The sequence below is a fragment of the Coturnix japonica genome, chromosome 3 (genome assembly GCF_001577835.2).
Source record: "Coturnix japonica isolate 7356 chromosome 3, Coturnix japonica 2.1, whole genome shotgun sequence".
NCBI classification, from domain to species: domain Eukaryota; kingdom Metazoa; phylum Chordata; class Aves; order Galliformes; family Phasianidae; genus Coturnix; species Coturnix japonica.
Genome location: NC_029518.1, coordinates 83,516,900 through 83,544,030, shown reverse-complemented (window position 1 = coordinate 83,544,030; position 27,131 = coordinate 83,516,900). Strand labels below are relative to the sequence as shown.

General features: G+C 41.1%; 2 protein-coding genes across 8 annotated transcripts in view; one reads left to right on the top strand and one right to left on the bottom strand.

The window, feature by feature from the left end:
• The window catches only part of ERICH1 (glutamate rich 1), an 85,371-nt gene extending 78,994 nt beyond the window's left edge, over positions 1-6,377 (bottom strand). For 2 of the 3 annotated variants that reach the window (XR_001554412.1, XM_015859340.2), the window contains exon 1: positions 6,196-6,346. Coding sequence is in view for 2 of the 3 variants with exons in the window: in XM_015859340.2 (XP_015714826.1) it covers positions 6,196-6,217 (22 nt within the window). In the remaining variant the exon portion in view is untranslated. Of the gene's footprint in view, positions 1-6,195 lie in introns of all 3 variants that reach the window. The other variant, XM_015859339.2, reaches the window with a different exon arrangement.
• Positions 6,378-6,425: 48 nt separating this feature from the next.
• DLGAP2 (DLG associated protein 2) overlaps positions 6,426-27,131 on the top strand; it is a 454,289-nt gene continuing 433,583 nt past the window's right edge. For 4 of the 5 annotated variants that reach the window (XM_015859338.2, XM_015859329.1, XM_015859330.1 and 1 more), the window contains exon 1: positions 6,426-6,552. In XM_015859338.2, the coding sequence (XP_015714824.1) occupies positions 6,535-6,552 (18 nt within the window). In that variant the 5' untranslated portion in view covers positions 6,426-6,534. The remainder of the gene's footprint in view (positions 6,553-27,131) is intronic. The other variant, XM_015859326.1, reaches the window with a different exon arrangement.

Sequence of the window (27,131 nt, the reverse complement as noted above, 5' to 3'; positions counted from 1 at the left end):
TTAAGAGATCACTACATACAGAAGGCATCAGCCAGATTGCCATTTTTACCAGCTAGCAGGTGGAAAACTGCTAAGGATTTCTGGCTAGGAGGTGTCTTCCATTCTCTTAAACCATTTTCTACAATGCTTACCTCCTCTTTTATCATACACAGACATTCATGTTTTAGGTCTTCTGCACTTCTGAAGGAGCTGCTCAACTGGCCAAGCTGCTCAACCTTTTATTTATTTGGCCTAGCATACTGAGCTCCGGCTAAGAATCAGAGCAAGTTTCAAAATGACAAAAGACAGCTCACTTATACTGCACAGTACAAACAACATCCAGTTTGCAGCTACAACACCTCAGGACAGACACGTGTCAGACATCACACTGTTAACACATTGGTCACCAATCCAAGAAGGCCAGAGAGTATTCAGCTGGCCAGCCGCTCAACATCTAAAATGCTTTCACTAGAGATGGAACCGTACTGAGTCCAAGGCCCCATTATAGTCAATGGAAATCAATACACAGCACATCTGATAAGAAATAAATTCATCTTGATCCCAGTTTCATAATACAAGAAGAGCCACATATACATTGCTTCCAGACAAAAGCAAAGCCACAAATCATCAGTTCAAAAACAATCTTCCAGTCAAGTTCACTTACATGTAACTACCAACAGATAAGGATTTATGCAATTTACCCATTTTTGAAAGCATTCAAGTTGCTTGGACATATGAGGAAGAGAGGAAAAAGTACACTACGAATACAGTTCCACACCATGCAGCCTAAGCGTTCACACCATAAGGATCACAGAATCACAGAATTATCAAGGTTGGAAAAGACCTAGAAGATCATCTAGTCCAACCATTCCGAATACTTCCCGTTTAAATCATATTCATCTACACAACATCCAAATGTTTCTTGAACACACCCATGGTCGGTGACTCCACCACCTCCCCGGGCAGTGCATTCCAATGCCTGACTACCCTTTCCGAGAAGTAATACTTCCAAATGTCCAGCCTGAATCTCCCCTGGCGCAGCTTAAAACCATTCCCTCTAGTTCTATCATCAGGATGTATCAGGATGTATGTCATATTTATAAAAGGGGTACTCTTGTCCAAGTCAGAAGAAAAAGGTTATCATTTTCTTGCTAGCAATGACTTCAGCTTTGTTAAGACTGACATACTTCCATTCTACCACAAATGGTATGGATGTAAACCAAAGCAAAACACTAACATGGGGGGAAACCAAACTGATCTTCCCAAAAGAAAAAAAAACAACCAAAAACAAAGAACCTGATACTAAACATACAAAATCTGAGACGTATTCGAAGTACAGTTTTATGCACATGAGAATGGGAAGTCTCCAGTTTCACAGTATTTTGCTTTCTGTTCACAGCCTATAAACAGCCCTCATCCTGCAGGTGAAGCTATGGCAACATGTTCTTATGAGGACATCTAAACAGCAATACATGGCAAAAGCAGGAACTGAAGGAGCTGTTGCAGAAAACGCAGGTTATAGCAGACCATCTATGTCTTGAAAGATGCCACTGTGGATAAACACAGACGTATTGGTCAAAGAGCACAACCTTCTGCAGATCAGCTACAACATCTTGTTTCCACCTAGTAGTGTTTATCTATAGATGAATACTTGTACATACTATGACTCTCTCTTCTTTAATTCCAGAAAGCCCTTGCTTTTCAAAGGCACTACCATTCTCCAAAATTACTTCTTCAGGAATTTCCCAAGTAATTCTCCAGCTTATCATTTCAGGGTGGAATTCACTTGAAAAGGAAAAAAACATCCCATTTTGAAATCAAACAGAAGGATATACTTGCACTCGAGGTCACTCCGTGTTTGAGCTGCCTGCATGTGAGCACAGCTGTTAACCTTTATATCATAGGGAGCTGGCACAAGAAGCTGAGATGCTGTCATTGTCAATCTGTGTAACACTAACTTCACAGTCTTAAGGCTCGTGTCAAGACCTCATACATCATGGCCTCAAGTTGCAGCAGGACAAGTTTAGGTTGGATATTAGGAAGAACTTTACATAAAGGGTGGTTAGGTACTGGAATAGGCTCCCCAGGGAGGTTGTTGAATCACCATCCCTGGTTGTGTTTAAGAGCCGTTTGGATGTGGTGCTCAGGGATATGATTTAGTGTAGGATTTTTAGAGTTAGGGTTCTGGTTAGGCTGCTGTTGGACTTGATGATCTTCAAGGTCTTTTCCAACCTGGGTAATTCTATGATTTTCTCCAAAACTTGTATTAGCATTCCATGTCCCATTAGACATTAAAATCATATACTAATTGCCTAGATTTTACTCATCTTACGCTTAAAGTATTTACTGAATTGCAATAAAGAGCTTCCAGCCATGCGCTGTAATAACAGTCCATATTAACTCACTTCCATTTATCTTTTCACCTAGAACTATGCTTTTTAGTATAAGGAAAACCATTTTGCTACCCAAAACTTCAGGAATACATCATTCTCACTTCTTTGAGACAACTTTTGAACAAGAGCAACTTATTTATGTATATACCTTAAGACATCAGTAGAGAAGAAAGGAAAAAGTGACTGCATAACCCACAGCTGTGCATTCACCTAAATTAACTAGTAAGTCCCAACCGGCATCGCTGTACCACTCAGACTGACCTGTGGGCCCCAGGCCAACGTGACTCATGGCAACTACAGATACAAAACTAAGATAGGCACGATAGACAGCAGACATTCGTTTTCTCTTCTTAGCTAAGATGAAACTGATTTAGCTTCAGTAAGCATGATCTCTGTGTCACCCTGCAGCTTCAAATCAGTACGAGCGGTGTTACATCTGTCAGCAAGTTCTGCATGACTGTGTAGTTCAATAAGAATCTGACTAATAGATCGTGCCATCCTGTCTCAACAGAGGCTTTAGAGATCTCTCAGTAGGCTGCTTTAATTGTGACTGCGAGCTCCTAGACATCTAATAAACCTGACATGACACAGATAACAAGAAGTTACGCAGCCAATACAATGAGAACAGCAGGATTTTGTTCCAGCTGTTCACGAGAACCCTGCCTGCCTCACAGCAAAACCTTGTTAACTGCGTGCTCTCGCTATTGCCCTGGGAAAATAAAGCATCTTCACTATCACATCACTACGTGTACGCTACCCATGTTTTTAGGTGTGTCAGAACACATTTCTCATACTGTGTGATCAAACAGATCTCCCTCAAAACATCTAAAAGATCTCACACCTGTCCTTAATAAAGGAAAACAAGTTTGTTAATTGAAAATAATAAAATTAATCATACTTGCTACTTTGAGTTGAAGAGGTTGTGAAGAAGGACAACGAGGATTTTGAAGGGCTTGGAGAATCAGCCCTACAAGGAGAGGCTGAGGAAGCTGAGGCTGTTTAGTCTGGGGAAGAGGAGGCTGAGGGGAGACCTTATTGCCCTCTTCCAGTACCTGAAAGGTGCTTACAGTGAGAGTGGGACAAGTCTCTTCTCACCGGTGACAAGTGACAGGACGAGGGGAAATGGCCTCAAGTTGCGTCAGGGCAAGTTTAGGTTGGATATTAGGAAGAACTTCTTTACAGAAAGGGTAGTTAAGCACTGGAATAGGCTCCCCAGGGAGGTGGTTGAATCGCCATCCCTGGTTGTGTTTAAGAGCTGTTTGGATGTGGTGCTCAGGGATATGATTTAGTGGAGGGTTTTTAGAGTTAGGGTACTGGTTAGGCTGTGGTTGGATTTGATGATCTTCAAGGTCTTTTCCAACCTGGGTAATTCTATGATTCTATGAAGGGCCTTTTTCCATTGTAACTTAGAAACACTGCTGCATTGGGTAATCCTCTGCTATGTGCTGTGGGTAACATAGAAAACAATCTGTAACTCAGCTGCTCGAAGCACTGCTCTAAGAACAGTTAAACAAGCAATTCAGAGTTCAGGTTACTGAAGAAAAAACCTGATAATTTTAAAGAGAACTTGCTCCCTCCACTTGAAATGAATTTCAAAACACAAGAATTAACAAATCAAGCCTCGAAACTGCACGACGTAGTATCACTGAGCACATATAATATAGAGAATGTAAACAAGTGCACGCCCATCCTGCCTTCCTCAGGGAGTAAACACATCACACTCAGCTGTGACTTGAGGATTTGATTGCTGCATAATATCCAGCAATTGCTACAAATGTTCCCATGTGCATCTAACAAAATCAATATTATGTCAAAGAGCCCATCATTATGAAGCATGGAAGCTTCAATGACAGCGATTTTCCTTTCTTTCAAGTAGTTATAAGGGCATTTTATTATAAATCATTAGACAAGCCCTAGAAGCACAAGTTTCTAGACACCTGTTTGCTGTTTTGTTTTAAAGCCTTTTGAACTAGAAGCAACCAAACGCATAATGGAGCTGGATGGGGCTGTGAGCAACCTGGTCTAGAGTGAGGTGTCCCTGCCCGCAGCAGGGGCTTGGAACTGGATGATCTTAAAGGTCCCTTTCAACCCAAACCATTCTATGATTCTCTAAGAAACCAAATACTGCCTACTGGAAATGACAGCCTGGTAGGTCTTCAAGGATTGTTCCACGAAAAGAAAACCCAACAACCTTATCTCACTAAACCCAACAACACCGCTTCCACTCCCACAATTGTATCACAAAATGACCCGGGTTGGAAGGGACCTCAAGGATCATGTTAGTTCCAACCCCTGCCATAGCAGGCCACCAAACATACGCCTTTACTAGATCAGGTTGCCCAGGGTCCTCGTCCAACCTGGTCTGAACACCTCTAAGGAGGGGCATCACAACCTCCCATGGGCAGCCCTGATCCAGGGCCTAACCACTCTCCTAGTTAAAGAATTCCCCTAACCATCAACCTAAATCTTCCCTCTTTTAACTTAAAACCATTTCCCCGTGTCCTCCCAAGAACCCTAAAGGCCGCACTGGGTCAGAATCAGCATATTCAGTTATCTGCTACCTTCACAGACACCCCAAATACAAAGCTGGTGGATCTACCACATCTGCTTGCTCGTTCCTACCACGTCAGCCTCCCTCTCTGGCTACATTACTCAGACCAAAGCTGAACTCAGCAACAGCAGCCTACGATTTATTTCCTCCATCCACTAATAAGTTTTAATGGCAGAATTCCTGCCCCAAACCTAAGTTTCATCACAAAAACACTGAAATAACACTCTGCAGTGCAATACTCTCTGTTCAAAATGGTTTTGTTAATGGAGGTGTTGACTACCAGTCACCATATTTACAGTATAACCTCCCAGACAGGAAGCTCGCAGTATCACTGGGTCATCCTTCATGTGACACATTAACTTTGGTAGCACTTACTAGCAGAGAATGTCAGTGATGTGCAAGGCACCAATATCAGCACCTCAGTGCTGCCCCTTGGCAGCCAGGCCTGCTGCCTGTCAGCCCGTATGGCAGTTTGATCCTAGAAGCACACAAGCCTTTGAGAATGATTAATATAGCTTTGAAGAAGCAACAATGTTTAACAGTGATGAAATATACTGCCCACTGTGGATAGTCATCCTGTCAATAACACACTGAATGAGAACTGCTCAGTCAGCCTAGCTCAGCTATGTATTGATGTATCATGTGACTGAAAACAAGAAAAACTACACTTGGAAACACTGCAATACTCAGAACTGTACTTTCCCAACCCACTCCTGAGTAGATCTGCCTTGCCTGTATTTAGTGGTTTACTACCTTTAAGTTACTTTGATCCATTCCAGTGGCAATTCATCCCAAAGGGCTACTGACCACCCCCTTTATTCTATCGTATGGTATACAAAGTCAAATTAAAACTACCACGCTCAGCACACCAACAGCGACCTCCCCATCCAGGCACTCGCATTATATCAATGAGGAAAGACTCAGGTCTGGGACTGCGTGAAAACTTACCGCTCACACAGCCACCACAGACGGTCCGAATTCAGCACCCAGCCCCGCTGAGATCCTCTGGTAGAACAGCACAGCGCTTTACCGCACACCGACAACGTTACAATCAGCGTTATTCCCTCACAGAACTACAGAATTCGAACAAGCTCCAACACTGAGCGCTGTCGCTCCCCCCCAGCCCGACTCTACGGGTAACCGCGGCGAGCGGCAGGACGAGCCAGGGCACGAGGGCGGCCGAGCCCCGCCGTCAGGAGGGGGACGACAAGAGACCGCTGCCCCGCGCACTCCCCTCACCCCCCGCAGAGCCCCACCGCCCCATCTCCTCACCTTCCTTCCTGCTGCCCGCCATGGCCCAGCACGGCCCGATCGCACCGCGCAGCCACTCGACCCACACCCGTCCTCCTTCCCGTTCCCCGCCGCACCTGCCCGTCAATAGCTCGTAGTCCGTCCATTGGCTGACACGGCGGCGGGGGCGTCTCCTCCGAGCTCGGTCCGTCCCTCCCTGGTCCCTGTGCCTCCTGCCGGCTCCAGTAGGGGGCGCGCGGCGGCGCGATGCGGGGCGTAGGGCGCTGCTGCCGCTGCCGCCGCTGCCGGCCGCGCTCTGCCCGACCCTGAGCCGGCGGCGCCGCGCCCAGCCCGCACCTGCCCGGTGAATAACGCACTAGAATGTCAGCGCTGAGAAAGGTAGGAGGGCGGCGAAGGGGGCGGCTGCACCGCGGGGTGCGGGGGGTATCGGGTGGAAGGAGCGCGGGGTCGGGTGTTGGGCAGCCGTCGGTAGGAGCGGGCTGAGGGCAGCGCGCAGCCCGTCGGGTCGTGCCGGGGCGCTCCGTCCCGCCCGCAGCCCGGTTCGAGCGGCCGTGCCCCACTTCTGGCAGAGCTATCGAAGTGCTACGGCCTCAACTTGCCGAACTTCCATCTGCTCGGTGTCCTCGGGCAGCCAGCCCGACGTGCCCCGTTTGTGCCGCCGGAGCTGCGGGTAGCGGGGTTGATGGGCAGCAGAGCAGCAGAGCAGCAGAGCCGCGCCGTGCGCTCGGCTGGGGGCTGAGTGCGGGTTGGAACGGCTGGAGCGAGGCTCTAGTGTGCGAAAGTGGCTCTAGTGCCGAGCAGGTGACGGGGATGTTCTGTAACGCGAACGGACCCGGCGTGCTGCATCTGCACCCGCGCTCTGCTCCGGTTCTGTCTCCGTGCGGTGTCTGGAGAAATACGTAAAGGAGGAAGAGTGAAACTTTTGTGCCGCTGTGCTTTCGGCTCTGCAGTAATCCCGTTTCCAAAGGTTTCTAAACGAACCTCGCAAAGCGTTTTCTTTCAACGCTACACGCTTTAATATCACCGCGTGCAGCTTTCCTTACAAGGCTGGCCAGGTGTCAGCGTTTGTATTTAACAGGCTGCCGTCCTGCCCTCCCCTCCCCGACCTCCCTCCCTCCCCCCGACTCATTTCATGTCTTTTCAAGACGTCCGCTGTGTGGTTACAATGAATTTCGAGCGTGTTGGGTAGTTTTATGAATTACAGTGTTTTATTAAGCATTGGAGATTGAATTCTGAGTGCTGCAGTCAGACCCTGTGTGATCCAACATAATATTCCCAAGTTCAATAATGCACTTATTATGCTGCCGTTCACTTAAATATGAAGTAAAAACTGGGGCTGTCAAAGAAATTCGTTGGTTCTGCTTTAGATTATTTTTAGCTTTTCGTTTTAGTGCTATTAATGGTATTAGTACCTGGCTATACACTTAGCGACGTGCCCTGAAAGCGGTGCTGGGCATAGATAGCTCTGTGTTAACTTCTTACAATGTAAAGTTCCTGTGCAGTTTTTAAATACCCCTGGTTCAAACTGAAGATGTGCTTAGAGCAAAGCCCGCAAGGGCTGCAGATGAGCCCTCAGTAGGCAGCCTGCCCAGCTGAGGTGCTGGGAGAACGTGGTGCAATCTGTGCAACAGACCGAGCTGCACAGTTGAGCTCAAGGCTCCCACTTTGGTGCTGGTGTTTCCCATTGGAGCAGGAGTTTGTGTTAGTGTGGGGGAAAGGCTCATCAGTGATGCTGTGGGCTGTTCATCAGTATCAGCAGTGATGCTGTGGGCTACTCTGGGCTGTTAGCAGCTGCTAAGTCAAGACAAAAATCATGTGTGTGGAAGTCCATTGTGACCACCTAATAATTATTTCTAGTCAGTTCAAATATATGAAGTAAGTTATCGCTGAACAAGTGTGCTGGCTCTAAGGAGCAATGCATTCCTACATGGGGCAGGTGGTCACACCTGAGCCTGAGAGCAGCAGGAGACTTCCATCCCCTCTGAGTGCAGTCCCTGGTCAAGGGTATAGCTGTGTTCTGACAGCAGGTGTCCTGATAGGGAATTTTCTTGGACTAATGACTGATTTCAGCCTGACTCCTTCTCGGGAAGGGTAGTCAGGCATTGGAATGCACTGCCCAGGGAGGTGGTGGAGTCACTGACCATGGGAGTTTTCAAGAAACTTTTGGATGTGGTGTTGAGGAATATGATTTAGCCGGGAAGTATTGGTAATGGTTGGACTAGACGATCTTCTAGGTCTTTTCCAACCTTGATAATTCTGTGATTCTGTGATATGGTCTGGCTAAATTGTGAACATAGGAATAGTCAATGGCATAGTTTCTGTGGGCTTTGACTAAGGTGGTGAAGCAACATTTTACACCTGCCTCTAATAGGCAGGAACTTTTTTTCCGTTTGCTATTACATGTAGTCAAAGCAATTTTCCTGCATGGCTACAATAGTTCTATGAGTAGTTTTGATAATAAAAAGAACATGGAAATAAAGCATTGTTTTTTCTGAAGTGCACCATCAGGGGGCTCTTTCAAACTGTATCAGTCAAACAAAAACAGCTGTTTCAGTTCTACTGTGAGAAGAAGGCAATTGTTGTTATTAGCTGCTCCAGCTTATCACCAAGCGAACCAGTTGATCTAAGCATGCATTGGAAACAGGGCAGCCAATAGTGTTGCAAGTTCGTGTTATCTTATTGGTGATGATGGAATTGGAGAGAGACCTGCACTTAGAAATCTGTTGTATGGGCCAGAATGTCCCACCTGAGGCCGAACTATTCTGTTTGTGAAACGGGTAGTTTTGTTTGGATAACTGGGGAAAGAAATTAAATGTAGTTTAGTTTGCCTTATGAAAATTCATAGTCATCCACGAACCATATGGCTGTCCTACCCTTAGTAGGGAAATGTATCTATGCATGGCAGAAAGAGTGTGTCAACAGCTATGATCAAATATAAGTAGAAGTGGGCAGGAATGATTCAGAATCTCTTTTAAAGCAGATCTGAGACTACAACTTCTCATATTTCAGCCCATATATATCTCCATTATAGAATTATACTTCCCGAAACAGATTATAGTTCATCACAGCTACTTTCTGCTGCAGAGGCCAAAATGATTCATTAGAGTAAAGTAAGTACTGTTCCTTTTACTTTTTTTTTTCTTTTTTCTTTTTTTTTTTTTAATTAAAAAAAAGAAAAAGAAGGAAATGTCAAGTGGCAGTTTATTCATTTGGTGCACGCTCAGTTGTGATGAGAGGAAAGGAATCACTGCAGTCAGATTTCTCAGTCAGTGCTTCTACATATTTCGTCTCACATTTAGTTCTTTCCTGTTCATCATTTTGATTTTTCCTGTGCTCAAAGCAAGGGCGTTTATCTGCTGTACATTTTCCTTGCATGCTTTCCCTATTTCTCCATCCTTGCCGGTTCTGAAAATTGAACAGATAGCTCCCAGTATGGCATTGACCCATAGCCCTCGGATTTGTGTATTTATTGGTTTTATAACCGTATATTCTTATAATCTTGAAAACTTTCCCTTCCTTACGGCGTATTTGGTAGTATGTTTGAGGTATAACATAGAAGAGGGCTTTTTTTTATATCACAAGTGCCTGTTGTCTTCAGCAGATGTTCTTAGTGCTGTGTGTAGATGAATTGATGGTGATATAACAGGACAAACATACAGTCGAAGACGCACATAAATCCAAGAAGGCAATATCAGTAATTTAGAGACCCAGATTTAATATGATGCACAGAGTGGTATGCAGCAGAGCTTTTTATCTTTACCTCTCCGTTGTCCTTCAGAGCTGCTCCTTTTCCACCCAAAGTCCTCCCTCTTAATCTTGTATCCCCCATCTTGAACATTCTCTTGAAAATTCAATTTGCTTTGTCAAAGAAAAGCATCCCAGGTTTGTCTCATCCACTGAGCTCTGTCTTGTAACGACAAGTTGTACTCTGGCAAATGGAAAGGTTAAGTCTTGATAATAAAATCACAAACTGAGATAGAAAAGGAAAGCGGAAGATTGAGGAGCAGAGGGTTAGGATTGGACACCAGGTGCTGGTGTGGTTGTCATTGAAGGTGTCTGTGATCCATAGCTCATCCTGGAGGCGAGAGGCTGGTCCAGCTGCCTTTCTGAAGGAATAACTGTGCTGTGTTGCCCTGGAGAGGAAATGGGTCAGTACTGAGAGCAGCAACTCAAAACATTTCTTTTTGTGCTGCCTCCTAATTTTCCTTCTTCTGAACTCGTAATTTAGGCAACATTGTGTTTTTAATAATCTCTAAGATGTGGGTGAGAATACAAAGTAATTGTTTAAGCTTGCCTGGAATCTAATTGCCCTCAGCATTCATGGGGTTTTTTAATATGTCGACTTCTGATGAGACTTATTTTTTTTTGTGGTGGAGGTCACCTGAATTAGTTTTCTCTGATTCTTTACTTCTCAACAGCACGGCATATAACGCCTTCAGGATAATATAAGAATGGTGTCTAATAAAATAACAGTAAAGTCTCCGGTAGATCTGACAGTCTTGCAGTTGGACAGGGAGGTGATTATATGCAGCCTTATTAACAGTGTAGCGAATCAATGTAGCCTTTAAGGAAACTGCCCAAATATTTTCCCTGCCGTTTTGAGAGCTCATGCAGCTGTGTGGTGCAGGAGAGCGTTACGGTGCTGCTGGGTGTTTTGCTGGCAGCGAGGAGTAGGAAGAACTTCCCCGCTTTCACACCTTCCTTCTAGTTTCACATGTAGCCCATAAAAATAACACAGAGCAAATGGCTTCAATAGCCACAAGTGGGAGGTTATTTTTAAGCTTTTTTTTCCTCCCGAATGGCAAACAGTAGGGAGGGAGTCTCATGATATTACTATTCATTTTATTTTTCTAGTGTAATCTATAAAAGTGGGGGGAAGGACAAAAAACCCAGAGGATCTTTTACTCTCACATTCCTATTGATTTATGGCTTCATGAGACATTGGAATACAAAGCTACAGAGAATAAACACTCTTACTCAATTGAATTTGTCTAAACTGAGCCCAGGTAAGATAAAGATGGCGCTTTGGCTTCATTCATGCTGAGTGAGATTCTCTCCATAGAGAACCAGCACCAGGCTCCCCTTGCATCTTCTGCACCACTGCACATTTCACTCCAAATGAACACAGAAATTCAGTGATGGGTAGCAGTCATCCTCCCTGATGAGAAGAAAGGAGGATGTAGCTTGCCTTTCTTCCTTTGATTTTTCTTCCTTGAGCTTGCAGCCTTTCAAATCCCATATGGTTGAAGCTACAGGAAGAACCTTTGCCTTTTTTTTTTTTTTTTTTTTTTTTTTTACACTGGAAAAGCGCAACTGAGGTTATTGAAAAGTCTGCACGTCTGTTTGAATTCTTCAGGATTCCTTCAAACAGGCTTCCTGTGGCCTGATGTAGATGAGCGGACTCTAGAATGCTTATTTATCTTCTGAATTTGGGGTGTGAATGTATCACGTAGAACAAAGAGGTTGCATAAGGAAGAAGTGTGGATGTCCTCTGGCTGGGAGGGCTTTGGGCTCCTGTTGGCAAGGATGACCTGGGTTCACTTTTCCTCTGATACCAAATTCAGCCTCTCTGATGTCCCCAGCTGTGTCTTGCTGTGGGACGTGAAACAGCCTTTCTCTGTGCATGGATAGCGACTTGTGGCTTTATTATCCAGCGCTGGCCTGGTTTTGTGGCTGTTTCAGGATTATCTTAGCCACAGCATTTTGGTGGAATTTAAGTCATTTTTAACATGTAAGCATGCTGAGAGCTTCTGTTAATTAATTGATGCTTCATATCCATTAGATTATTTCAATCCAAGATTTTGATCTTGCAGTTTTAAGAGTCTGTTGACAAAATATGTTACCTAGAAATAGTTAAAGTCACCTTCATTCATACCTCAAATGTTCAAAATTAGTTTTCAAATACAGATAATTGCTGAATTTGAGAGAAAAAACTGATATTAAGGGTTTTATTGATTGATGCTTTCTCAGTGCCATAATGGAAACTTAAGCTGGATATTCTCTTTGGGCATTCAGATAGGTAAATGGGACCGATGCTTTTGGCCTGTTAGTTTTAGTTGGCCAGGAAATGAAAACATTTCACACAGACTAGGCATGGTTCCTTCATAGCATTTAGCTCAAAAAACCCACTGTGATTTGTGGACTGGTGTGTCTTATCACGAGTATCTGCAGAAAGCAGGGTAGAACATTATATGCAGATAATGCAGCAGTGCCTCTGAAAATGCACCATTACTTTTCTGTCAGTCCTGAAATGCATTGCCCTCTGTAGCATATCCCATCTTCGTGCACGAGTCCTCATTCAGTATGCAAGAGATGAGCATAAAACATGAGCTGTTTCAAAATAAACTGTTTTGATAAAGTTGAAGAGTGATGCTATTAGTTATGATATCCTGCTCTTTTATAATAATGTGAATTGCAAGTACTTTGATAGCAGTTTTCTTAAATGGTGAATTAGAATTTACTACTCCAAAATCTTAACACATACGATGCTTCCAAAAGCTTGTATTGATAATATTTTTCAGCCTCATTTCTCCTTTTGGAAAGTAATATTACCTTATGTAACACCAACTTTCTTAGGAAAACTTGAACTATCTGCGCTTCAAGATGTGAACTGCAAGAAGATTTAGGAAGTTATATGTTGCTTCGGGAATTCAAAGGCACATACACTGCCCTTTTAATAATAATGAAATGGATGACTAAAGCACTATCGTAGATCTAAATAGTTAATAGTTCAATAGTTTGAAGGTCTGTTACATTTCTAATTCAAATTAAGAAGTGCTATAGTGATTTTGGATGCTTCCCAAAGTTTTTCTCTTTTTCCTGCCTAAAAAATATTTCTCTACATCTAAAATAAATTGCTACAGGTTACATAAATCAGTGGAAATGTTCTTATGCCCACCGGTAAAAGGTCCTCTGCAGTGCTGTGTGCTCAGTCTTGAGGTCATTTATAGAGCAGTTAATGCTATTTGCTATTACTTGGTTTTGAGTTTTCTTTTTGACATTCATTTCATTCTTCTCTATTTCTTAACTATTGCATTTCCAAATAGCATTTTCATTCTATGGTGCTTTAGGAGACTGTAAATTCCTTATAAATGTCTAATCCGATACATTAATATTGCTAACTTGAAATGTGCTTATGATTTAGAGCAGGCAGATCCTTTCAGGGTGGAAGTCACTCTCAAATAATTCTTGTCATGGATGAATTGTGAAATGCACTTTCTTTGCTAACTGGTGTCAGATCTTCCATCAATTTTCGATGAATTTCTATTTCTTTTTACTTTCTGAAGTTGTCGTGAATTGCTGTCCTAAAAATGATGCAGAAGGGGGAAAAATATAAAGCTGAGAGCTGCAGTGTGTGCCAGGCTGTAGAGTGCTGCTTTGATCAGTAAAAATGAAAAGTTTCCCCCATATAAATGTATCACATTCAGGCTGTGGTCTTTTTTTGGGAGCTATCTTAGGCTCTGCTTGTAGATAACTGCCAGCTTAGTTGCATACCCAAGTCATGTAAAGTATTTGATTTCTCTTCTTTGTCAGAGAACAAATGCCTTCTTTTAATGGAACCTTTTTTTGTGTGTGTGTGTATGTGTTTATTAATTAAGTTTCATGTTGCTATTAAAATAAAACACACACAACTATTTGGTGCCTGGTTTGATAGAATTTCATTTAAGATGTTCTGACAAATTTCCATCTGTTACTTCCTAGCTCATACATGGACACTATACACAGCACACTAAATGTGATGCCCAAGAACCAGAAGGATGTGTGAAGATTTATATTCTGATTATAGTGTCAGAATGAAGGATAAAAAATGTACTGAACTGCTTGTAAGATCAGTGCTATAAGCAAAGCATATCATGGTAACATTTGTGCTTTCCTGCACTTCTCAATATTGCAATGTATCAGCTGCAAAGGTCAGATGTTAGAGCAAGCCAGATTAATGTTGGTAAGACGGCCAAAAGGGAAGGTGCCGTGGAGGGGCTTAGGGAAACGTGATATGAATTATGACCAGAAGAAAAGGAGACGTGATCAAAAATGTTGTTGGAGTAACAGAAAAACTAGCAGAGAGACCCTCATAGAGCAGTACAGAGCAGGATTATCTTAGTTGTTTATTTTCTGGTTAAATGTAGTGGGCTAAGAATAGGGGAGGAAAGAAAGGAGCTGCATAATACCTCTCTCTTTTTTTTTTTTTTTTTATCTATCATACACTTTTCACAAACCTCATCGTGAAAGACTTCAATATTGCCATGTTGTACATAAAGCTGCAGAGATTATAGAAACCTTCATCAGCATAATATAATGCATCTTGATATGAAAGGAGCTGAGCTGATTGCACCGTAGCTGGTGCTTTTTCTACTTTTGATTTTCATGGAAAACGTGACCTGTACAATAGAGTAATTGGTTTAAAAAACAAAAAGAAAACAACCCAGGAACTAATTTAACACAAGAATGTGTTATACCACTCTTAATTTCAGTTGCATAAGTTCCCAAAACGCTTAATAAAATTTGCCTGTTTTATTCAACACCTGTCACAAAGCTGGCTCACGTCCTGGAGAAACATCTTACCCATCTTTATCATGATGTACCACACAAACTTCATTCCCCCTGACCAATGGAACAACGTTTTCCAGTGTTTCTGATTTTGGAGCACAAGGAACAAAGTATTCTTGGCAGCCAGGCTGTTCCCATGCGAATTCCCTTCTGAAAAGTATCAATGTGATCATTAGTTTTCTTTCTCTTTTTCCTAGTTTTTTTGTTTTCTTTTTTAAGCACAAAACATAAAAAATGGCTTGTCCAGTTTTCCCCTCCCTTTGTAAATAAGTCCAGCTCTTGTAACTGCTGCCACTAGTGAGATCTGCAAGAAGTGCATATAAAGAAAACCCCAGCAATGTACATGCATACAAGGTGTTCTGGTTTTGAAAGAAGGATGAATACACTGAAATATTACCCAGTAAGACCTTTTTTTCTACGTTTCCTTAGAATTTGTATCTGCAAAAATTTACACTGTCATAACATTGGCCATACTGTGCGGTTTGATTTAGAGGATTTTATGGTATTCTTATAAATTCCATGATTTTTCATATGCTGTTGTAACACAAATCTGTGTGAGCCTATATACCATAAACCTACTAGAAAAATAGACTGTTTATGTAAGCAACAGATTGTGACTATACTTAAGCATTTATATACTTTCCACATGGAAGAGCAGGGAAAGAATTAAGACAACAGCTCTAACAGTAACTTTTCTTACATCTTTAGTATGTTTAGACTTTAAAGAAATTTTAACTATTCACTTCCCCCCTGAAAAAAAAAGATAAATAAGAAAAATGACTGAAGTATATTAAAAATAAAAAAACAACAGCAATTTTACTTTTTTTCATATGAAGGCATTTAATTGCTTCTGAGTATGTGGAAAAAAAACAAAGAGTAAAAGTTATTGAAGTTGATTCCTGTAAAATTTGATGTATGAAGTAATATCATCTAATGGCTACCGGTAGATTTGTTTATTTCTCATATGTAACTTATTTAAAAGAATTTCCTGGACCGCTGCCTGTGTCAGCAACAAATAGCTCTATCTCTGTGAATTTTCTTCTACAAGATGGTCTTGATCATGTAGAAATACACTGAAATGTGAAGGCATAGACCTGGGCCTTCACTTAGATCCTGTCATTGCAACAAGAAACTGACTGAAATCTCCCTTTGCATTTGTGGCTTGGCCTCCATGAATTTTGTAGGCTTCCTGTTGCACTCCAGCCATTCATTTCCTTTGCCATTGTTTGTGTTTGGATGATTTGGGGGTGAAGGAGAAAGCATGATCATCTTTATTTTTGACAAGAGGCAATGTTTTGCTAGTGCTAGCTTGTGCTAGCAACTGGATAGAGTAGAGCTCCCATTGAGGCATAGCATCTAGCTTGGCCTACTCCAAGGTGCCTTAGCATCCCCAGGGTGCCCATGCAGGTGTGGCTAGTATAACATAGTCTGCGTCTGGACCACTTTCATGTTGGTCTAGAAAAGCAACAGCTGCCCAGGACAGGCTGGTGAGAGCAGGGTGGGCTTCACCATGGAGGCAGGAGAACTTCTGGGCTGCGTTAGGTGCTCCTGGGTCACCTTCCTGCCCTTTGGCCATCACCTCACAGGGATTCCATGTAATCTGTGTGCCATATCGAGGCTTTCCAGCTAATGCCAGGTACTGATTTGCCAGCAACCAAATCCAGTTCTAGGCACGTATTTCCATCATAACTCAGGGAGCTGTGCCTAACAGTATACACTGAGTTCAATGTAAAAACAAATGGATTCTAGAGATTTATATGTTTGTATTTGTTATTTGATATAATGAATGAGCCTACATAAAAGTGTTCTCCCAATGTGCCCAGAGAACATTCTTCTATCTCTGCAAATTTAAGCTGTCAGTTGTTCAGATTTCAATTTATTTGTATTTAGTTTTCACAAATAAGCCTGGTTCCCTGTGAAATCCAGCCATGTCAAATGTTTGAAATATTTCACCTCAGCCATTTGAAGTACATGTGCACAAGGAAATTTTTGCGTGCAAAATTTCCTTACTGTGAACGGGCTTTTGGTTTTAGCATCATATTTGGGCTGTGTTGTACGTCAGTAATATTCATTGCAGCCTTATCCGGAAACAGTGGTTGAATGTATCAACTTGAATATATTTTGATCGAAATGTGCTTCCTCTGCCTAAATTTGATGACTGTTTTTAAACTCATAAGAGTGCCTACAAGAAAAGCTGCATTTTTTCATATCATATACCAACAAATAATCCATTTCTTTTGTAATGGAAACAAGATCCAGTTATTTTCCTGGGAAACAGTATATTCCTTATGTTTTTTGTGCATGTCAGAAAAACAGCATGACACCCTGAAACTACAGGCTGGGATAACAACTTTGTGGTAACTGAGGACAGAATGTCATCAAGTTATTCTCCTCCAGCTTTGTAGTGTCCTTTTCTTATAGCCTCGCCAGCTGTTACTAACACTGGAGGTGTACCAGGTGTCCAAGATCAAGACTTCACTGCATTTGATGCCCAGCCTCTGTACTGACAATGAATCAGTACAGAGTATCAGTACCACTGGCTTGGTAGTAAACTGGAAATTGTCTGCCAAGTGGGTAAGCCTACATTTCTGTGATATCATTGAGTTTTCCATCTCACTGAATTTGCTGTGAGCTGCTTTACTCACCAGCGTGATGAGAATCACTGACGTATTTTGGGCCATTTTTCTGGAGTCAGAGAAACCTAAAGAAGGAGGCCCTGGTTTTGGAAGTGCCTGGGAGGTAGCACCCCTAAGATGTTGTCTTCAGGCTGTGCCAACACTGTCATATTTCACTCTAAATCACAATTACAAGCTCTGCAGCTTGTCCCATCACATGGACACTGACCTTCCTTCAGGCTAGTGTGTTTAGGGAACACCACAGTCAGCACTCTTCACTGCTGATCTCAAGTAATGACTGAAAATGAAAAGGGGACAGGTTTAGTGCTTACCCTGTACAGAGCTGTGTGTGCTTTTCCATCATTTTTAGAAATTTCCTTTGAAAGAGCTGAGAATGCGTGATCTATTTTAAATACTGCTTCAGAAGATGAAATTATTTTAGTCTAAATGAAATCAATAAGCAGTATTAAATCTAGAATAAGGTTTAAGTGAGCAAAAAAAAATAATTCAGTGACCCTCCGTCATGCCATATGTATCAGGACTGATATGACACCCCTTATTACCTAGCTAATATCTGCTTTCCATAAAGCAAACAGCTTAGTAAAGTCAATAAAACCTCAATCCGAAGGCCTTCAAAGGCATGAGTAATAACAAGTACATATTTAGCATCTTCTTCATTCCATTTTTTTGGTGTCCTGATCCTCAAAAACCTTATCCTTTTTGGCTTCTTCTTGCCTATCAGATCTTCCCAAGCTTTATCTGTGTAGCCCATGGCAAAGTCAGGTAGTTGGTAGCATCCTGCTTTATGTCTTCATCCCCTGTTCTGCTCTGCTACAATCTGGTATGGCGTGGCCAAGCTCTCCCAGCTCCTTGTGTTACAGCAGCACAGCCACCTTGCAGGCATCACCTTTCTGCTGCCCCTGCTCTCATAGTCAAACACTGCATATTTGATTGGGTTTTTACAACAGACAGGTGTCTTCAAATTCTTTATAAAATATAAGGTGGCTATCCCTTGATAACTTTTTTCCCCTGACACTCATCTCTTTACTGTTTTCTTGCCTCACAATTGGAATTCTGATGTTGTTGGTTCCCTCATTTGCTGTACTGAAAATGGTATGAAATAAATAAGAACATTGCTTACATCTGTGAGAGTGTCGCCTAGCAAAGTCTGAATCTTGATGAAATGTTAATTCATTTTCATAACGTACATCTGTTATTTCTCACAGTATCTGGTATATTTTACATGCTTTTGTGATCCTAATTTTAAAGGAAATTGTGTTTGAAAGGAATCATAGATTCTATCTTTTTTTTGAGACTCCTGTTGCAAGATGTGAGATTCATCTGATTAAATATGTGCTATAGCTCCCTCCACCTGAGTTATAGTCGCATTTACTGGTCGTTCTTGATATGTGTGAGGTGAAATAGGTAGTCCCAAGGCATTCAGTGTCACCCTCAAGCAGTTGAGCTGCATCACCTCTATCTACCTCAACACTGGATCCTGGGATGACTCATTCAGAGGAGGTTTCTGTCATGTGGGATGTCCATATTGGTATTGTGAATTCCAGCTGAGGAATGTAGAGATCATCTCTTCTTGAATATATTCCAGTAGAACTTTGGTCATACAGTTAAACAGCTCTTGAAGTAAAAATCTTTTCATATTAGCTTCTTACTGTTGTTGAAGATGTTTTTAAAGTCAACACCTATGCATAAAGACATCATAAGTATCTACTTCATCAGCATAAGACTGCAGCTGAACCCTCTGAAAACTGTGTCACAACACTGTATTACCTTTGAGTTAAGTGTCCTGCATGTGCACCCACTTTTCATTGCAGAGCAGGTCTGACCTATAATAGTTTTGAAAATAAAAAAATAAAAATAAAAGAGTGAATACACTTCTGCTTCATCTCCTGAGATGCTTAGTAACTCTCTTCCTTGCAGAGCAACAGGAGGTTAAGATGAAAAAAGCTTCTTTGGAGCTTATTTGGAACATGCCAATAATAGCAGTTGTTGGTAATGGTTCTGTTCCGTATGAGTACATGACATGCTCCTTCTCTCTTGTGATAAAAGCTTTAAATGTGAGTGCCCAGGAAGTGCCAGCATTCTAATTGCTCCCTGTAGTTAAGTACATAAAAATATTGAATGCATAAAATATTTTGGTATAAAAAGGAGCAGATGCATAAAGAAATAGGGTACACTTAAAAATCCAGGAATATGCGTGGAGGCAAAAGTATCTTATAATGCCTGACATTGGCTTTTCTTCAAGCTTCAAATACTGGTAAGGGAATTTAGCTGTCACATAATAAATGTGTTTGTGTCTCTCATCAAACACATTTGGACTGGAAGCCTTTGATCTCCAAGCTGATTCTTCTAACTTGACAATTCTTCATTTCTTGTTTGTTGTAGTGCTCATTTAGGAATGCTAAAAAGTGGCAAGATCCACAGTGAGCTGGAAGCGTTAACTCCGTCCACACTGCTCATGAGATGTGTGCTTATTGTACTTGACTGATGTGCTATCAGTGCAAAGAGAACTTAACCCACAATTAAAATAACAAAACACAAGGTGAAAAAAGATAATAAAACCATAAGTGGTACTGAAAGACCTTTTAGAAAAAGAAGAATTCCTGTTCATTTTATTTCCAGATGAACTTATTGTGGCATTTTATGAATTAAAACTGCTGCTAGCTGTTGGAATGTTAAAGACAAAATTGCCATGAAAACTGTATGTTAAGTCAAAAAAATCTTACTTATGCGATCCAGCAAATCTAAAAGTGCTAAATTGCTGGTATACATTATACACTTCATTATCCATCTACCCATTATAGCAGCAGGTATATCTGGCGATTTTCAAGGTGCGTTAAAATATTTTACTTAAATGAGATTCTTATTGTTGGGATTTAAAAGCATGTAATGTTCTATTTTACAAATCTACAAATGCAGCTATTTTTAGAATTGACAGAAAGTTCTTCTGCAACTGAGTCATGTTAGAAGGCTTAATCTGGGAACGCATGGGATGATTCAGTAAGGCTGAATCGCTGGAATGATTGAGTAAGACAACATTATTTTTAATAAGCAGAAGTCGGGGGGGAAAAAGCTCTAAACACTTGCTGTGTTTGGATGCTTGGAATGCCTAAAGAAGTCCTGATAGCTACTGGTACTGGCTCCATAGGGAGTATCTGTAAGTCATCCCTTTCCTACTGAGTTTTGCATTCTCAATAGGAACACGTTCATTCATAAATACAGACCTTTCTCAGTTATTCTGTAAGTGTGGTATCAAATCACTTTTTGTGGTTGTGAATTAAAAAGGTTTTATAACAGAACTCTAAATATTTTTATTCCTGGAAATTCAGCTGTTTTGTTCCTCCCAAGGGCTTGTTTGCTTTGTGTTTCAGCTGCATGAGTGGCTTACTTTTTTGTGTCTAGCTGATTTCTAAGCTGTTTTCTGTTGCTTTTGATTATTGAGTGTTTGGTTTAGTCTAGTTCTGTAGGAAAAAGAAGATAACTGTGTATTACAAATATGACTGATCTCCATGCAATCCTTAAGAACACAGTCTGCATCAGTTGTATAGTAGTACTGAAGAATATTTAAGTAAAATGTTATAAGTTCTGGAATGAGTGGTTTGTCAATATACATATCCTTACTATATATCCTTACTATATACAAAGATGTGCTGCAATCAAGGCTTACATGTAATTTATAGATAAATTATACTTTATAGGGAGAATGGCTATAAGCTGCTTCTTCTGCCTACCTATAGCAGTATAGGCTATCCTTAGGTTACATTATTTTTGTTTTCCTGATGAAGGAACTTTCATTCCATTCTACAGAATTTTATTGAAGGAAAGTGATTAAAGTGTTTTAAAAGGAAGGAAAGGCTAAAATGTTTTAACAGAACAAACAAAATGGTTTGGGTTGGAAGGGACCTTAAGGGCCATTTAGTGCCAACCCCACTGCCATAGGCGGGACACTTTCAATGTGATCAGGATGCTCAAAGCCGCGGTTAAACCAGCTCTGAACACCTGTAGTGATGGGACATTCACAGCTCTCCAAGCAGCCTGGTTCAGTGTCTCACCATCTTCATCACAAAGAGAAGGGAGGTAAGGTTCTGTGTTCTCTATGAAGTTAGTAGGAAAGGAGCGTGGATGTTTTCTACTATTTTCTAAATCTACTGAATATCCATTTTATATGCACCACTGTCCTTCCTAATATCAGACCCCTTTTCACTTCTCTGAGTATAATGGTTACATTTGAAAATTACATTCTGTATGTCCCATTGCTCAAATCAGCTCTACCATCTAGTTACAAATTCTTGAGGTACCATTTATGTTAGAGCCTAAGCATGATATTCAATCAGGGAGCAAGATACACAAATGTAGTTTTCAGCAGTGTAAATTCAGAAATCTAGTGACCATCCGAAAGCCCTAAATTACTCCATGTGACTCTCAGCTTCTAGGCTAAAGGACTCTGGTCCTCCATAGATCTTGTGTAATTTTTCCTACCTTAGCAGAGCTCCTGAATAAACAGGCAGCCTCAAAAGTTGTTAGATACCTGCTTTGATTAACTGAATTAATGATTAATTGAATTAGTGATGGGATGAAATTACAGCATAGGAAGTTCCGCACGAATGTGTGGAAGAACAACTTTATGGTGAGGGTGACGGAGCACTGGAACAGGCTGCCCAGGGAGGTGGTGGAGTCTCCTTTTCTGGAGATATTCAAGACCTGCCTGGGTGCCTACCTGTGTGACGTGGTGTAGGGAGCCTGCTTTGGCAGGGGGGTTGGACTCGATGATCTCTAGAGGTCCCTTCCAACCCTTACAATTCTGTGATTCTGTGAATTACGAACCTGGTTCCTATGTGCCGAAGGTCCCACTATAGTGCAGAGACATCTGGTCAGGAGAGAAATTGAGTTTACTGGCCACCATGTGTGTAGTAAACTTTGGCATCCTGTGCTATTTCAGATGCTTTAGATTATCTGTGACATCTCTGTGTGCTAGGTATTACGTTGTAGGACCTTCACTGACCTTTTGCTACTGGGAGATTGCTTCAGTTTTATGAAGTACAACTGTGTGAAGTGTGGGAATCTGAGGTTTACGGTAACCTTCTCGTCAGAATACAGCTAGGACTATAATCAGGGCTAATGTCAAACTGCAGAACAATGCAGTAACAGTACCTCATAAGGATTTCAAAGTGTCTTTGCAAACAATGATTAACACCACAACAGAGTGAAGTGTGTATTGTTAGCTTGCGCTCATGTCTTTGGGAATGAGTGGTGAATGAATAAGAAGCTCATTCTGAGAGTTTGGGAAAATCATTCATACTGTTACCTTGCACTTCATCTGGATAGTAGTGCTTTTTCCATATTCAGCGAAGAGCTGGGAGTGTATGCCAGTCCATATAAATGGCAAGTGCAGGGGTGTTGTTGCAGCCAAAAATATTAGAAGCAGGGACTCAGCACACACTTCTTATTTGCATTTATCACAGTGTGTGGAATTCGTGTAGTGCAGATGTCTCCATCTGAGCTTGTTACCCTTGGATTTCTTTACAGTCAAGGTTTAGTCAATGTAAAGTGCAATTAATATCATTCCAAAGTAGGTGTCTGAATAGATCAGTCTGACTCTAAAGGAAGCCCAGGCTGAGTAGTTCAGATGTTGAACTGAACCTAATGCTATCTGTTCTGTGGGCAAAACTGCTACGATTTTGTCTTTGCAAATACAAATTTAATTTTACCAAGCCACAGTTAGCACACCAGATGTAAAAGTGTCTCAGAATAATTCTGTTCTAAGTGTTTGCAACAGATTGTTGTATCAAAATTTTCATTGAAGTAAAAATACAAAATAATTGCTTCATAATTTTATACAGACACAAGGCCAATACCTGTTATGTCCTCTTGGGTCTTCTAGGGCAGTGAGAAAGGAAAGGGACAAGGTTTACCCATGTGGAAATGAAGAATATTTCTAGGACTTATGTTCCCTTCCTTAATGTGGTCTCTGAGCTTTGCTCAGTTTCCTTACACATCTTACAAAATGGTAGATAACCTCAGGTGTCCAAGCTGGCACTTTAAGAGGGCATATTCTTCTATGGGGCCTATATCGTAACTATGACTGTGCAGGCAACTTAAGTACTGGTATCTAAATGTCTGAGTTGCACTGAACATCCGCAGATGGAGACCTGATAAGATTTTCATCATGATCAAGTTAGCTTTGTCTCCATAAATATTTCAAACAACACTGGAGAGCTGCGTTTAAACATCTGTATTAATTCCTGGATCTTGCCTTCTATCTAGCATGTCTCTTTAACACTAAGTTATTCTCATTTGAAGGAAAAAGAAAAAGCCCTGTTCTTTACAGTTTGCAGCAGAGCAAGCACAGGTCATCCGCATTGGAACAGCTGAAATTTACTAATTTGCTCTCTCATTCTCATTCTGATATCTGTTTTTTCCATCAGCCATTCCTTCACAATCACACCTGATGTTTCTTTTATGGAAAGCAGGCAGTCTTTTAAAAGTATATGAGTAGGATTTACAGTGTTGCTATTCTCCATCACCTAATGTTTCTACTACCTCCATATCTGGATATTAACATTGTACTTCCTGTAAGCACCCAAGAGTCATATTAATGGATTTGGATGACTTTTGATACTCTCAGAGATTTCTTCATATTTGAAGAAAGCATATCTCTATGGGATCTTAGGAATGATAACATTTTTCTGCCAGCTTTTACTGAGAACAGATGTCTCAGTAATCAGAAATACAGCAGCCCCCCATCACTCATGAACAAACAAAAATACCTTATTTTCCAAAAAAATCATGAAGCAACATGAAACGCTAAGAAAGCCTCTGTAAGATTGTGGTAAATTTGTATATCCAGGACCTGCATCAGTGTGTTACTGAAACCAATAAATAGGTTGATGCTGAATATCTTAGGGTTTTGTTTTTTGGCTAATGCTATTCACACGCTGATCATTTAATTGCTTAGGCAATTCTTTGAAATTCCTTTCTGTATTCAAAGGCTAAAAAAAATGATTTAAATAAGAAGAAGACACAGCATGTTGCTAATTCACATTAAAGTGGATGAATATTTAAGCTTTACATTTGCTATGAAAACACAAGTGATGCATTGTGGGATATCTATAGCACTTGCAAAAGTATGTTCAGTGATTCACACAGTGTTTTTCCAAAGGAATAAATAACCTAAGTAAGGTCAGTGTAGCTGGAGAAGATGGATCTACTGAAACCTACTCATTTTCTGTAGCTGCAGACACATATTAAATAGCTTTAAATTTATTTATTTATTTATTTATTTTTAATATATTTAAACTCAGAAAAGTTCAAATGTATGCTACTTAAATTGGGAAGGGCAGGTCCATGTGTTCCAATCTGGATGCAGTGCCAACTCCAAAGCCTTTTCCTAGTGAAAATGCGAGATAAGAAGAAAGGCCAGCAATCTTAGCAGTCTGCAAGTGAGGGACTTCAGATGAAAGGGAAATGATAAACTGTGGGTGTTACAGGGAGAACATGAGTCATGCTACAAACACAAGTGTATCTCAGTATTTGCTTTATTTGCGCCTACTACATGAAGTGAAGCAGTGGTAAGGCAAACTGCACAGGAATTTCTCCTGTAGTTCAAATGCTGTGTGGCTGTATGAGGGCAATGCTCTGCACAGTGTAATAAACCCTGCTGTATCTGTGAATGAATGTGTTAATTCTTTTATTTAACGATTTTCTTGTCGCTTTGGCTGATGAGCATAACGGTTTGTCCCTGATGTATCTTGGGAAAATAACAAGTCATCATACTTATTTGGAAATGAAATGACTGGTATTTAAGTTGAGAGATAAATATTACAAATTAACAAATATTTCAAATTGACCATATGGAAAGGAAGCTGCGTATTACATTTAGCATCACTCCAAAGTTTGTTTTAAAACTTAATTGTCTGTAAACTCATCAAGGCTTATAGGATGTCATATACAACAATGATTTTTTCTCAGAGAGTGGTCAGGCACTGGAATAGCCTGCCCATGGAGGTGGTGGAGTTGCCATCATTGGTGGTGTTCAAGAAGCATCTTGTTAGGGAGCTAGGAGATCTGGTTTAGGGGTTTTCTGTAGGTATGGTAAAGGGAGGACGGTTGGACTAGATGATCTTGTAGGTCCTTTCCAACCTTCTGATTCTGTGATTCTATAAGGACATGCCAAGCTGCCTGCTTGCTGTGGCAGGTTGGTAGTTCCTTGAGCCATTGGTGTGGTATCAGAAAGACAATGTTGTGATAACTGTGCTGGTAGATGTGAAGCAGGGCTGTTATCTGGAGGCTCTTAATTGGGAACTGACACATTAGTAAAGCTGCAGTCCTGACACTACTTTTGGTGGGAGCCTTATTAGTGTACACATGAATGTGCATTATTTCATCTCTTAAAACTTCTGTCTAGCACTGTAATCTTTCTCTAAGAAAAGTTTTAGATTGCTCCTATGTAATGTTGTGGTGTGTCTTTACATGACTGCATTTCAGTCAAGGTGTTCCTGTCCTAAATGAGAAGTGAAAAGCAGACTAGCAGCACAACCTTTTCACTTTCTATTCAGATTTTCTCTCTAAATTTACCTTTGGATAATAAGAACATAATATGCAGCTTTCAAAATCCAGAACGAATATGAATGTAGTAAAAAAAATTATTCTGGTAGTGTTGATAGCTATTGTAAAAACTGTGAGTTGACAAAGAAGCTGGCATTATATGAAAGATATGGAAGCTGCTCAGAATATGATTGGGTTAATAAAAGAGCTTAATGCAACACTAAGCTTCATCAAATGAGAGCTTACGTTGTCTACAAAACCTTTTATGGCTTTTGGCACTGTTCATCCCTCCACTGTTTTCCATCTTTGTTTTATTTTCTCATATTCCAGTCACACTCTCAATCATCCAGTTGCATTCCACTCACTGAATAGAATAGAGTAAAATAAATGCAGTACAGTAGTTCAACTGGAAGGGACCTACAACAACCATCAAGTTCAAATGACTGACCATATCAGGGTTTACCAAAAGTTACAGCACATTACTGAGGGCCTCGTCCAAATGTCTCTTGAGCACTGACAGGTTTAGGGCATCAACTCCCCCTGTAGGAATCCTGTTCTAGTGTTTGAGCACCCTCATGCTAAAGAAATTTCCCCTGATGCTCAGCCTGTACTTTCCCTGGTGCAGCTTCGTGTGGTTCCCATCCTGTCATCAGTTCCCAGGAGTCGAGCTCTCTGTATCTCCCTCAGCTTCCCCTCCTCAGGGAGCTGCAGAGAGCCCTGGGCCTCTTCTTCTCCAGACTGAACTGTTGAATACCAGGAGTATGTATCCAGAGAAGGAGAATTCTTTACTTTCCTTAAGAGGCTCTTGCTAACCACTGGTGAAAGCAGAACAGTGGTGTATGTGGGCTGCTGGCCTGAGCTGGTGAATTTTCCTGAGGATGTGGACGTTGGCCAAATCCTGAGTTAGTAAAAATTTTTATATTGGTATTAAAGAAATTAAAGCACTTTACATAAATTGAGTTTCTGCCTTAGCATCTTGTATTTCTTTGAAAGTATCAAGCGTATACAGAAACTTATAGCATTTAATTCTAGTCTTTAGGAATGACTTGCATAAAAGAGTATTGGCTTCTCAGTCAATAGCTTTGAAAACTACTGATCAGCAAGGAAAGTGAATTATCAAAACTGTTTCAATTGCTGTATCTAATATAAGCCTGTGGCTTTCTAAATCTGTAATTACATGTTTTTACCCCTTTACCAATGAAAAATTTTTCTCTTGGAGCTTTTCTGTTTGTG